Genomic DNA, 14,067 nt, shown 5'->3' with positions numbered 1-14,067 from the left:
TGCAGAATTCCCTCAGTTTTTGTATGTCTGGAAAGGTTTTTATTTCTCTTGCGTATCTAAAGGAGAAGTTTACTGGATGCATTCTTTTTGGCTGGTAAATCCTTTCATTTAATAGTTTGAATATTTGAATCCACTCCTTTCTGGCTTGTAATATTTGTGCTGAGAAATCTGACAATAACCTAATGGGTTTTCCTTGATAGGTATCCAGCTTCTTTTCCCTGACTGACCTGAGAATTCTTCATTTTGTCATTAATTTTTGATAATGTTAACACAATGTGTTTTAGTGAAGGCCTTTTTGGGTTGACATAATTGGGTGTTCTGATGACTTCTTGAATTCCAAGCTCCTGCTCATTTCTTAGATTGGGAAATTCTCATCAACTATTTGTCTGAAAATGCTTTCTAATCCCTGCTCCCTTTCCTCCCCTTCGAGAATGCCCATTATTCTTTTGTTTCCTTTCCTGATGGTATCAGGTATTACTTGTATTTCTCTTTCATTATTTTTCATTCGTCGGTCTCTCTTGCTTCTTCTAATTTATTTCTAGATTTCTGTCTTTAATATCACTGATCCTTTCCTCCATTTGGTTGACTCTGTTTTCCAAGCTTGCTATTTCATTTTTTGTCTTGTTCAGTGTTTTCTTCATATACAGAAGTTCTATTTGGTTCTTTTTTTAGGGTTTCAATCTCTGCTAAAGCACTCATTCTGCTCATCTAGTTGTTTTTTCAATTCCTGAAATTGTTTATATAAATTGTTTTGAATCTCATTGTGTTTTTTTTTTTTTTTGGAAGTATCTTCCTGAATTCTCTGTCATTTAAGTCTCATATTTATATATCATTAAGCTTATTTTCTGGAGATTTTTCTCTTTGTTTCTAAGCTGCCTTGTCGTCTTGGTTGTTCATGGTGTTTAATGGACTATTTCTCCACCTAGGCATTAATGGAAGTGTTTTGTGTTATTTTTCCAGAAAGATTTGTTATATAAAAGTATTCTTTAGACTGTTGCTATGATGACATTTTTGTTTTGGTTTCCAGTATGTGGCATCTAAGCCTCTTGGATCCTTGCTTTACATAAGGTCTTAATTATTCTTTTTTTTTCCTTATGAAATTCAGTTAAGCTCACTACCCTCAATCTCTGTCTCTGCCAGTGTTAGCGACAGTTTTGGTAGCATTTGCTCATATTCCCCTGAGGCTCCAAGGTGTTCATACTTAGAGGATATGTGGAGAGGGCCCCTCTCAGTTGGGGGCTGGAGGTTCCATCTCCTCCTCACATTTTGCAACTGTGGCTAGTAATCAACTGTTTTTACTCTGTCCTCCCTGCTTCTCTGCCGTTGACTTCCCTGCTTTCCGCTCTGATGCTTAGGCACTGCCATTGGCTACATGGAGTTCACAGGTTTCCCAGGCAGAGTTGTTTAAGGAACCTGCTGTGGCTTCTCCCTTCCCCCTCTTCCTTCGGGAGCTCCATCCAAGAGAGACAGCTTCTTTGTTTCTCCCAGTCTACTGCCAGACTCCTGGGATTCTGATCTGTGGTAGCTCTTGTGTGCATATCCCACACTCAGATGTGCTGGTGTGCAGGTTTGGTGTTCTTTATTAGTTTTGGATGTCCACCATATTGTTGTTTCAAGGGTAGAGTTCTGGGGATGTCTCTCACTCCACTATGTTTCTGACATCGCTCCCAGTTTTTCCATTTTCATTGGTAGACCTTGTTTTATATTAAGCAAAACCATCTCATATGTGTCAGATTTTTCTTCAAGAATTTAACGCTTTTGAAAGTGGTTTCATATTTTTTAATTTCAAAACTTTGGTATTTAATGATCATTCTTTGTCTAGAAATATTCTAGGGCCTGAGGAGAAAGAAATAGTACCTTGTATCTATATAGTATTTCATAGATTATACCTCATTTTGAAAAAATTTTCTTATTTCATTTTGAGAGATACCAAAAGTTTAGATCACACTCTCAGATCTGGAGGTCTAATTCAAGAGGTAATGCCGATGATATAAGTATAAAGAAAAAAGAAATATATAGAAATAAAATTATATAGTAAAGATTAGAAATGTTCTAAAGAAGGGTAAGATTAATAAGAGAGAAGACCAAAGTTAGAGCATATTTTCTGAAGGTACAGACACAGGCTGGATATTAGGAATTGGAGTAGTGAAGAATCAGAGGAAGGTATTCCAGGTAGTTGGTATAATATATTCAAAGATACAGAGGCAAAAATAAAACAGTCACCATTGAAAGATGGTGAGAAGAAGCAGAACTTAGTTTATTCAGTAGTTTGTGGACACTGACTCTGGTACATAGTTCTATCTTGGCACTTTTACTTACTCATCCCAAAATAAATGCTTACAGATTAGTGTAGAATGTTACAGAAATCACATTGTTTGCATTTATGAGTGTGTGTTTGAAGCATTTGTAAATATTTTTAGTGGTCATTTATCTCTTTAGCTCACTGGTCTTCCTTCTCTAGATGAAATTGTGTGATGGACTAATATAGTTTAAAATTTACACACACACACACACACACACACACACACACAAAATAGCTTTATGTGTTTAGTGAACATAATGAAAATACAGAAGTATATCTGGAAGTCCATAGTGGTCAATAAGGATTCAGGCAGCAAAGTGTTATGAACAGCCAGAAAATTGGACCAACACAGGAAAGAAATGAGAAATTTGTAGGGCCACTGAGCACTATGCATTTGTAGTGTTAAGCAGCCCTGAAAATTTCTCATTTATGTCACGAAGTCTCTTTTTTCATTTGAAATGTTGAAATTAAGGGAACATGAGCAGGTTCTCATTGATCTAAATTTCTTTTGAAGTCCCAGACTTCCCACCATCTTTTTTAGTCCTTGATTCTTTTTCCAGACTCCTTTTTTGTTATTGTTATGAAAGCTGTGGAACAGGCATCACCTTTTTCGTTGCAGTGGTAACTGTTGTCCGAGTTAGCTGTAGAACAACTTTTTCCGTATTATGTGAGTACAATCAAAATTGAGCCCTGTACTAAGATTAGTTCAATGAAATAGAAATGGCTTATTCCCACCTCAAATTTTCTTCCTCATTAGATTGTCGAAGGATATTCTCATCTCTCTAAATATGATTGGGGTCCCTTTTGATGTTTTCTTCCAAGTTTTAATTTGTCTCCTTTGTGCTATAATCCTGTACCATTCTCTGTTTTGAGCCATTTTTACAGATTTGCAACTCACTGTACTTCTGAGAGCATCCATTAACATGACCTTTTAACTATGTTCTGAAATGGCTCCAGTTAGTCAATATTGTTTGGCTTACTACTTCAGGCTTTAACTCTGCCCAATTTTTTGCCATGGTTTTCACTATGCTGACAGATGGAGAAATCTTGAATATTAAGGAGTAATTGGTGGGCCCTGAGTACTGGGATAATGGGTGCATTTGGAGCTATAAGGGGGAGATTAGGCTTCAGGAAGCTTAGTTATCTTCTTTAAGTCCTCTGATAACTGCGGGATCCCATCTTGCATGGACAACACTCTGTCTCATTCCTGTTCCCCAGAAAAGTCTGATGAGTCTGCAACAGAAAATAAATGTCAGGTCTGGGTGGTGCCTTTATTAATTCGTTGTCGTTTGGGCTTTTGAAAAGGCTTTCTATAATCTTTGGCAAAGGACGTGACATGATCCTGTTTGCTTTCTCTGCTTAATGCTCCATTCTGTGGATTTGATAAAACTTTTTCACAAAATAAAAGAGGAAATTAAATTGGGCTAATTTTCTAAGACTGAGAAATCAGAGGTCTATTTTGTTTTCTTTTCTTGAAATTGAGTGGGTGTTCAGTGGAGCTATGTTTAAGTAAACTTACATTAACTTATTTTTTTGACAATTTGATATTTTTTTCTTTGAAAAGCCCCAAACTGAGAAATACAAAACTGTGTACCCAGTAGTGAAAATTATTTCTTTCCTACATCATGTTTCTCATTTCTTTCTTTCTTTGTGTTTCTTGCTTAAGTCTGTGATAATCCATTGCACTTTCCCTGGAGCCAGTAATGAATTATTAGTGGGTCAGTAAGAATTTTTAATTATATGAATTTTGATTCATTGTACTATAAGTACTGTTTACAGTAGCCATGCTTATTAACTGATGGTTTTATGTTTGATGAATAATTATTCATTCAGTTACTTTTTAACAATATATATTTTATATACTCTATCACTAATCTCACAATTTACAATGGATGCCTAGGCTATATCAATACTTTAATATAGCAGACTTGTACTCATGACACAAGATCATACTTTGCTAACATATGTGATCATCCTTCACAATAGAAGTATGACTAGCACTTTCATTTATAAAACCAATAACTTTTTTCCCCATTTGAAATTGTTAACGTTTTCACATTTTGCCATAAGAAGCTCAAGTTATAATTACAGAATTTTAGAATACGAGAGTTACCTAAATGTTTATTTCAAGTTGGACCTGAACATTTTATAAATGAGGAAACTGAGGCCCCAAGATATAAGTGACTTATTCAGAAAAAACACATAGCTAATTAACAACATCTGCTTTTGCATATAATCCATAAGATTTGTTATGAGTCACAATAATTAAAGCTAATAATTTTATCTCCTCTCTCTCTTCCTTATTTTGGAAACAGACTACACACTTTAAAGTTATATCCCAAATCACTCAGGTCATGGCTAAGATTAATGACAGATTTTGACCTCCAATTATTTATTTGGAGTGTGATATAGATAACTACTACTTTCCCTTTTAAGTTTTTTTTTTTGCTTTAAACAATCTGTTTTTAAGTAGCAGGCTTCAAATGCAAGTCCTTGATTCTTAAAATGCAGCTATTTATGATGCAATTATGAGTAATCAACTTCCCATGAGCTTAACTGTAATGTAATGCAACAGTTGCAGTTTCCTAACAGTTATATTCTTTGTTGCATAGTAAACCACCTCGTATCTTTGAACAAGGAAAAAAAAAAACACCAAATCTGAGTAGTAAAGATATCGCCCAATGAATTAGGGCAGTTATTTTTCTTTAAATATTTCTTTGGGGGAGGGGACACCTACTCAATTAGAGGTCTTTTTTTTTAATACCTATTGTGTCATGAATTCATAGGTACTGGATTCCTTCAGCTCATGCTCCTTTCCATTGATTCTCACACTGTATGCTTCTCTGGGTGAAGCAGACTGATGCTTCAGTTGAACCCAGGTACCTTTCTCTTTGGCTTCTTTCTTTTTTGATCATTTTCCTTCACACATTTCAGGAAACTATCTCAACTCTTAGAGTGTTTAATATGCTCAATATGTATATTAATTCTTTTGGCAAGAATCTCGACCTTAACTTGTTCATTTACAACTATGCCAACTGCATGCTGGGTGACATTGCAAACTCTTCCAGTTTTGCCATGGTAACATTTGTGAGGTATTCCTTTTTGAACAGTGCCCATTCTCTTGATGTCTACAATATCATCTTTCTTGTAGATTCACATGTATGTGACCGAAGGAACAACTCCGTGTCTTCTAAAAGGCCTAGAGAACATGTAGCAAGTACCTCTCCTCTTTCCCTTTGTATTGGTTATTTTGGTGAATTACTGGAAGATGGTGGTTCCAGCTGAAAGGCCCTTTAAATTTTGATAAATGGCTTTTCCAGGCTGAAGACCTGAAGATCAATCCTTAGATTCAGAGAGAAAATACAGTAGCTCATTTTATTCAGTACTTCATAACATGTTTTTGAAAAAAAATTATTAGCATTAATAGAGGCCTAAAGTGATCCTATGTGCCAGACCCACTCAAATTAGTCTCATGATCCCCAACTATGGAATGTTCCTTAGTCGCTGAAAGCTCATCAGTGATCACTTTTATCCTAGTGTCCCCCCTAAAAATGGCTTTCATCTGTTATATTCCTACAAAAAAAAAAGTATTCCCTAGAAGTCACCAAGAAATCAAGCATTAGTTAGCCCTGGTTGCCTCATGCTTAGATATAAGCAAGATAGCATTTTGGCTACCTTTTCTTTAATGTTACATGTACTTTCATTCACGAGGAGAAAAGCAGCAGGGCCTCCTGCTGGCTGAGAGACCCTCGGTTCCACCTGTGAAAATTGACTTATTCTCTAGTCTCTTCATTGTTTTACTATCTGATGGTATATAATCCACTAAAAAAATATAGAGGTGTAAGTGAAGTATAATAGACTACATATACTTGAAATATACAATATGATAAACTTTGGCTCATATACACATGTAAAACTATAGCCACAATCAAGATAACAGACATTTAAATCATCCTAAAAGTTCCTTTGTACCCCTTGTTCTCCATTTCTCCATCACTCTCTTCCCCAGGCAACCACTGATCTACTTTTCATCACTATAGATTGGTTTGTATTTTTTAGAATTTTATTTAAATAGAAGCATACAGTACGCAGACATTCCGTTGGACTTCTTTCACTCAGCATAATTATTTTGAAGTCCATGCACCTCGTTATATATCAAAGGATTATTCAGATTTAGGATTGAGTATTATTCCATTGTGTGGATATACCACAGGTATATTCTTTCAGCTATTCATGGACACTTGAGTTGTTCCTACCTTTTCACTATTATGAATAAAACTTATGAACAACCTGGTACAGATTTTTGTGTAGACAGAAGTTTTCTTTGGTCTAATGTCTAGGAGTGCATTGATTTCATGTTAAGTACAGGTTTACCTTTTGAGGAAAATGCCAAACTGTTTTCCAAAGTAGTACCATTCTACTGTCTCACCAGGAGTGTATATAGTTACTCCACATTCTCGTCAACACTTGGTGTGGTCAGAATGTTTTTAGGCCATTCTAGTAGGTCTGTAGTGGTATCTCATTGTGATTTTGTTTTCATTTTCCTAAAAACTAGTGATATTGAGCATCTTTTCAATTGCTTATTGGCCCTTCCTATTTTTTGTGAAGTGTCTCTTCAAATCTTTTATACATTTTAAAAATTGGATTTAAATTCTATTATTCTGCTCATATTTTGTCTCTTACAAGGCTGCAAAATAGGTTTTTCTTACAATAAAAATTAAATACATGTCTGTGAGACCCCAAATACATCATTTATTTGACAACATCTTTATCCATTTATTCTTGAAATGTAGTTTCTCATGGTGCTACTAGTGTAAATATTCTAGATTGTACTTAACATTTCTCTCATGGCCGGTGTGTTGGTAAGAATAGATCTATAATAAATCTAATAAAACTTTTATCTTCTCTAGGAATATATAGTATTTTTTAGTAACAAGGTTATATGTGCAAGGTTATAAGTAGCCACTAAGGTTCATTGTAAGTTGCTTTATAGAAAAATGCATCCTTTTGGAATTTTGAACACCACCAAAAATTTTGTGTATTTAAAGAAATAATTTACAATGGTAGCATTGATTTCAAGAAAGGGAAGTGAGGCAGTTCAATGACCATCACTTACTATAAATAAGTGAAATGGTTTTTTTTCTCGCTTTTTTCTTAATTGTATATTTACAAGGAAGTGTACTTTTATATTACTGTTTAATTAGAGAATTTGTGAGTTTTTAATTCAAATTAGAGTATAGCGCCAAGAAATATATTGCACAATCTTTGTTTTTTATCATGTTACACTGTATTTCCTTAGAATGGAACAAATCCTTATTCATATTTTTTTGAATGGGAATAAAATCTCTTTAACAAAGAAGGACTCTCGTTACATCTACCAGGGTTTTCTTTTTTAACCTTATCTAATATTTCATTATGTGGAATGACAAATTGGCTGTGTATTTTTATTTACTCATCCTTTTCTAATGAACGTCTTTATTGTGATTCATATGCACATATTAAAATCTTTGGAAAGTTACATCTCATATGCCTATGTATGAGTGAAAATAAATGCAAGTCTTTGTTTCTAAAAAGTCAATTTCCTAATTAGTACCCCGAATGCTTTCTTGTTTCTCTATACAGAATTAGAGCTTCTTGCTGCAAAATCTTTGGTAATGCCACGATAGGTTTTTTTTCCTCACTTCTACCCTCTTCCTGGCTCCTACTTACTTCAGAGAAGTTTCTAGGGCAGTAGTTTCCAAATTGTGGTCCCTTGTCCAGTAGCAAAAAACTTTTCCTGGGAAATTCTTAGAAATGCAGAATCTCAGGCCCTACTCCAGACCTGCTGAATCAGAAAATGAAACTGAAGGAAAAGCACAGCCATCTGTGTTTTAGAAAGCCTTCCAGGTGATTCTGAAGCTTGCTGAAGTTTGGGAGCCACTGGTCTAGGGAATTAAGGAATTTGTGAATATGAGCCTATATAAAATTTCTGTCTTATAGCTTTAAACTTATAGGATTATTAGCACGTTGCTGTAGCAACAATTGCACAGTAGAAGTGGATAATGAAATTAAGGATTGTAAAATTAAGAGGCATGAATACCAACCAATGGCAGTATTCTAGATCACTAAGATTTACATCAGGTAAAATAGATTTTTACTTTGAGCTTTGTCAGGGAGAAGTATGGTTTCATAAGATTTTATGTTTGATAATGCCTATTTTTATAAACATCACACCTCTGGAATTTAGACAAATTTTGTAGAAAATAGAATTACTCTTAATGATATTCCTCACAGAAATCATAAGTACATTCTCAGCAGTGACTTATAACCTGAAAGAATAAATTACAATTGAATTTTCCTAATACATTATAGTAGCTTTATTTGCTAACAGTATGTTTCACAGAGCATGGTGCTGACACCTAATGGTTATTAAATAAGCATTAAGATTTGATTCATCAAACCCTTGTTTGACAATTATATGTCACAAAAAAATAGCTATTTAAAATATATATTCATATTCTGCACTCTTCTTTCTAGTATATGATCTGTCTAAATTTTAGCACTTTCTGTATTCAAACACTTAAATTCATTTTAGGATTTGTATTTTACTGATATGTGCCAAGGATTAGATAGATGTACTCATTTAAGCTTCTTTCCGGCCAAATGACATACCCTGTCTCTGATGTCAGTTTGAGAAAATTCTATATAATGATAAACATCCCAGGATTACCTTATCTAGGTATTACATGGCCTTTTCAGATGACATATCTGGGAATGAGGTCATTTTTCATTGTTATTAGGGGCTCTTATAGCACCTTTCCCCCTTTTTAACACCTTGCCATAATTGAATGCAAAATTGAATATAGGACTGAAAGCCTGATATTCATGTAATAAGTTGATGAGGTTTCATTGGCTTCTAGCAGAAACCATGCCCTGATGAGTGTTTAGGGAAAAGAGCTCTGTTGCTATCTGACATGGACTACGGATAAATGACATCTACCCTCTGGACTTTATTTTCCTCAACTGTAAAAGTGGGAGATTTGTTGTGGCATCTCTAAGATCTGAAACATTTTATAATACTAAGACTTAGGGTGAAAGGAGATGAATCCAAACCATGAGGTATTGCTGAGGTGCAATATATGATTGAATATTTTTAATGTATTTGTTGAAAGAAAGAATGAAACAATAATTAGCATAAAGTAAGCCTCACCCTTTTGGAGATGATGAGCAATGATGATGGTAAATACTTATAATTTTGGAGGTTAGATTAATGTATTTTAAGGAAAATTTTTAGTGTATTTAAACTTAATGTTTTTTATCAGTTACCATGATAAATTATTTATTCTTAACTAATGTGTATGAAATGCTTTAAAAGGCCAATAATTTTAATATTTTAAGCATAGGCGTGCTCTACAAAGCATATATATTCTTCCTGAAAGCAAAATATCTTTTAAAGGACAGCTTTCTATGCTTTATACTCCTCTGCACTCACTTATTTCATTACATTTGTGCAACCTAAAATTGTAGCTATAAAGCTATTTTGGGCACACTTTTTCCAGAACCTTGTAAGAATCAACAGGAACATAATTTTAAGCTACAGAAGTGCAAAATAATCACAGAATCCTACACACCATAAATAAAAAGGCCAGAATTCTAACTTTGCAAAAACACATAATTACTAGCAATGGGGGAGGGGGACATGAGGACAAAAAAGTGGAATTGTATTGGGTATTTCTTCATATGGCTAAAATTTTCTTTGAAATGTTTTTTCTCAGAGATGGAATTCTGTGAATCTCCTCACACTCTCTGCTCTGGCTATCAGACAGACATGCAGAGTGTTTCTCAGCATGGCTACCAGCTAGAGATGGGATCTGATGTGGACACCGAGACAGAAGGAGCTGCCTCACCTGACCATGCACTGAGAATGTGGATAAGAGGGATAAAATCAGAGCATAGTTCCTGTTTGTCTAGCCGGGCTAACTCTGCATTGTCCCTGACCGACACTGACCATGAGAGGAAGTCTGATGTGGAGAATGGTAATAGAAATTTATATACTATTTAGTAAAACCCAGAGAAAATGCAATTTTTAGCTTTAATTTGTATTCCTATATCTGACTGTTTTTCATTAATATGCAGAAAGGAAATGCAGGTTAGTAGAGTCTCATGGACAAGGTATGTACCTTGATCTGGCAAAGAGATACATTTATTTACTATGATAGATAAAAATACTTTTTATTCCTGGTGATCCCTCAAGAGAAATAATCTCATGTAGTCAGCAATATTAAGCATGTTTTATAATTATAATTATTACAATTATTTTTACAATAATAATAATTATTATTTATTATTCACTTTTTATTTTCATCTTTCCAATGCATATTAATGGTATTTATTATAAAAAGTACTCATTTCATGTACTTTGGCTTTATGTCAATATATGAACAATGAGATGAACAATTTAGCAAAGATGTACTGGATGTGCTTTCTATTTTGAGTCAGATTAACTTATTAAGTGTAAAGACAGATTCAAATTAATCAGATTAGACTGAAATGATTTTTTTAAAAGGAAGGTAAAGTAATGTCGACCATTTGCCAGACAAGTAATAATAGCAGTATCATTAAATTGTAATTATTTTTAATTTCTTATAATTTTTAGAAATGGAAGAGTTTTATCTTTTTGATTTGTTGGGAAGAGGTTAATTTATTTTATTTCTGCACTTCTATCCATACTGAAGAACAAAATCTTTTCATAAAAAACACATTAATGCTTATTAAGCATATTAATCTATACTCTTTTTCTTCTGGCTTTATTGAAGTATAATAGACAATTAGTTGCTCATAATTGTACAATTCAATGAGTTTTTTTTAAATTATAGTTGGCGTACAGTAATATATTGGTTTTAGTTGTACAGTATAGTGAGTAGAGATCTATATAACTCACAAAGTGATCACCCCACGAAATCTGTTGCTTCTCTCCACCCTTACATATTTATTACTCCATTGTTTATTATTTTCCTTATACTATACTTTGTATCTCCATGTCTATTTGGTAACTAACTATCCATTTGTACTTCTTAACCCCTTTGCTACTTTTCCCAGTTCCCCCAACTCTCCCTCTACTCTAGTAGCCCTCAAAATATTCTCTGTATCTATGAGTTTGTTTCCATTTTTGTTGTTGTCGTTTACTTGGTTCTTTAAATAATGTGGTATTTGAAATAATGTGATATTTGTCCTTTTCTATCTGACTTACTTCGTTCAGTGCAATACTCTCTAGGTTCATCAAGGCAGTATCTTTTTCCATCCCCTTCCTTTTACTCTTTGTGTTCCATTAAATCTGAAGTGAGTCTCTTATAGGCAGCATATGTAGGGATCTTGTTTTCTTATCCATTCAACTTCCCTATCTTTTGGTTAGAGGACTTAATTCTTTTCCATTTGAAGTACTTGTTGATAGTTATTACCAGTTTTTATTCATGTTTTTAATACATGTTTTTTTCTTCTTAAAGAAGTCCCTCCAACATTTCCTGTAATACTGTATTAGTGTTAATAAATTCTCATAGCTTATTTTTGCCTGGGAATCTCCTTATCTGACCTTCAACTCTAAATGAAAGCTTTTCTGGATAAAGTATTTTTGGTTGCAGATCCTGAGTTTTCATTACATTGCATATTTTGTGCCAAGCCCTTTTGTCCTGCATAGTTTCTTTTGAGAAATCAACTGCCAGTCTTATGCATGCTCCCTTGTATGTAACTAATTGCTTTTTTCTTGCCATTTTTAAGATTCCCTTTGTATCTAAACTTTGGCATTTTAATGATGATGTATCTTTCTGTAGGCCTCCTTAGGTCCCTCTTTTTTGGGGCATTCTGAGCTTCCTGGGGTTGTATGTCTATTTCCTTTACAAAGTTATGGACGTTTTCCATCATTATTTCTTCAAATATATTTTGAACTTCTTGTTCTCTCTCTTCAGGACCTCTATGACATGGCTATTTTTAAAATTAAATTGTGTTCCATATGCTTCTTAAGTTATTATAGTCTTGGCTTCTTTTTTCTTGCTGTTCTGATGGAGCATCCTTGGCTCCTTTATATCAGTGATTTGATGCTCTTCTTTATCCACTCTGTATGCCAAGACTTCTTATTCTCCCTGATATCATGCCTGACATATAAAGTTACAGCCAGTTGAAACATTAAAATAAACTAAAGTAGTTTCCGCATGGGGCTCCACTAGTCTCTTACTCTTGCAAGACTCTAGGCATGGGGGTTCTTTTGGGGTGATGGAACTGTTCTGGAATTAGGTAGAGGTAATGGTTGCACAGCTCTGTGAAAATAATAAAAACTACTGAATTATACACTTAAAGAGAGTGAACATTATGGTATATAAATCATATTTCATTGAAGCTTATTTAAAAAATTCTCTGGATGAAGGATAAGGGTTGAAGTTTGAGGAATTCCCTAATGACTTTACCAAGGATTAATTAGTAAACTCTTTAATATTACAGGTTTTAAATTCTCTCCTGTTTGTTGTGACATGGAGGCTCAAGCTGGATCTACTCAAGGCAAGTGTTTCCAAATATTTCACCACCATTATTTTTACCTCACCCCATCCCTTACACTCACCCCAGAAAGTGTAACCCTGCCCTTCTGACAAACAGCACACAGGCCTGGGTAATTAACTTGTCAAAGATCAGTTCCTTGGAAACTTACTGGTTTGCTTACCTCTGGAAATCTATCTTCAAGTGTGTTTATCAGTGTTAAAGGGGGTGAGGGGGTGCTGAGGAGAAGGACAAGCAAGATTTAAGGTGGAAGAGGGGAACATAAATTTTGCATGGGAGCATAAGTTTAAATCAGGTTTGATTGAGTTTGGCTTCATGGCTCCTATGTTATCTACAATTAGTTGCATGGATCTAGCTATGAATTTAGTATAGTTTGGATATTGTCATAACTTTGCAATGCCTCCTACCAAATAGCCTTGGTCTTTTCCTTCCGCTGCTCCAGCTTGGCTTTACAATTACACTATGTTCATGTCATCAATTATGAATAACACCTTCAAATGAAAGAAATGTTATTTTTTTCTGTAAACCTGTGTTTATACTGTGTCATTCCTCCGTGAGAGGACATCAGTATCCATTTGCTTTTGTCTTAATTGCATTCATTGAACTTTTCTCCTTTGAAGAGGAATACTGAAAGTAATTTTTATAAATGATTTTGATGAAAATCAACACTTTGAAAGGAATCCTCACATCTGACCACAGGGAAATTACTCAGAATTGGTAGGGGCTGGGGAAAAGGGATTAGGGAAAAGATCTATCAGAATCAGCTTTATCTCAAGGCGTATTATCCTCCTCCACCCCCTCCATGAGAACTCTTCACCCTGGTGAGCCACTATCCTGTCTTAATGGGCCATCTCCCTTGTATGTGTTACAGACCTTCAGGAATATTTGGGGCTGTTAAGTTTTATTTTTGCCTTCAGTCTAATCAACCATGTACCTTGAACATTTAACACTTTTTACTGAGATAGAGTGGAAAGATTCAGGAATGAAGGACATGCATCCTTCCTTTTCCTTATTGTTTTATTTTCCTTATGACTTTTTATAGGAATTGGATAGGGTACCACAAAACTTAGCTGGGCTACAGAGGAAAACCTGTGATCCAGTTGGCTAAAAACTAGTCTTTAACTCCAAGTCTCTGTTGGCCCAATATACACCTCTAAGAATTATTTCAACTTATGAGAAGCAGTAGAGGGTAATGATTAAAAGTTTGTTCTGTGGACTCATAGAGCCTAGCTTTAAATCCC

The 14,067-nt window shown here is 34.5% G+C and overlaps 1 protein-coding gene and 1 pseudogene across 6 annotated transcripts in view; one reads left to right on the top strand and one right to left on the bottom strand.

Annotated features, from left to right (window-relative positions):
• TENM1 (teneurin transmembrane protein 1) overlaps window positions 1-14,067 on the top strand; it is a 995,735-nt gene that overhangs the window by 394,122 nt on the left and 587,546 nt on the right. For all 6 annotated transcript variants that reach the window (XM_036227172.1, XM_036227175.1, XM_036227174.1 and 3 more), the window contains 2 exons: window positions 10,057-10,317; window positions 12,773-12,829. In XM_036227172.1, coding sequence (XP_036083065.1) covers window positions 10,057-10,317; window positions 12,773-12,829 — 318 coding nt within the window. The remainder of the gene's footprint in view (window positions 1-10,056; window positions 10,318-12,772; window positions 12,830-14,067) is intronic.
• Window positions 5,067-5,554, bottom strand: LOC107502339 (annotated as a pseudogene).

Source organism: Rousettus aegyptiacus, unplaced genomic scaffold (genome assembly GCF_014176215.1).
Source record: "Rousettus aegyptiacus isolate mRouAeg1 unplaced genomic scaffold, mRouAeg1.p scaffold_m13_p_9, whole genome shotgun sequence".
Lineage (NCBI taxonomy): Eukaryota > Metazoa > Chordata > Mammalia > Chiroptera > Pteropodidae > Rousettus > Rousettus aegyptiacus.
Note: the sequence above shows the minus strand (reverse complement) of the source record. Positions and strands in the feature narration are given on the sequence as shown.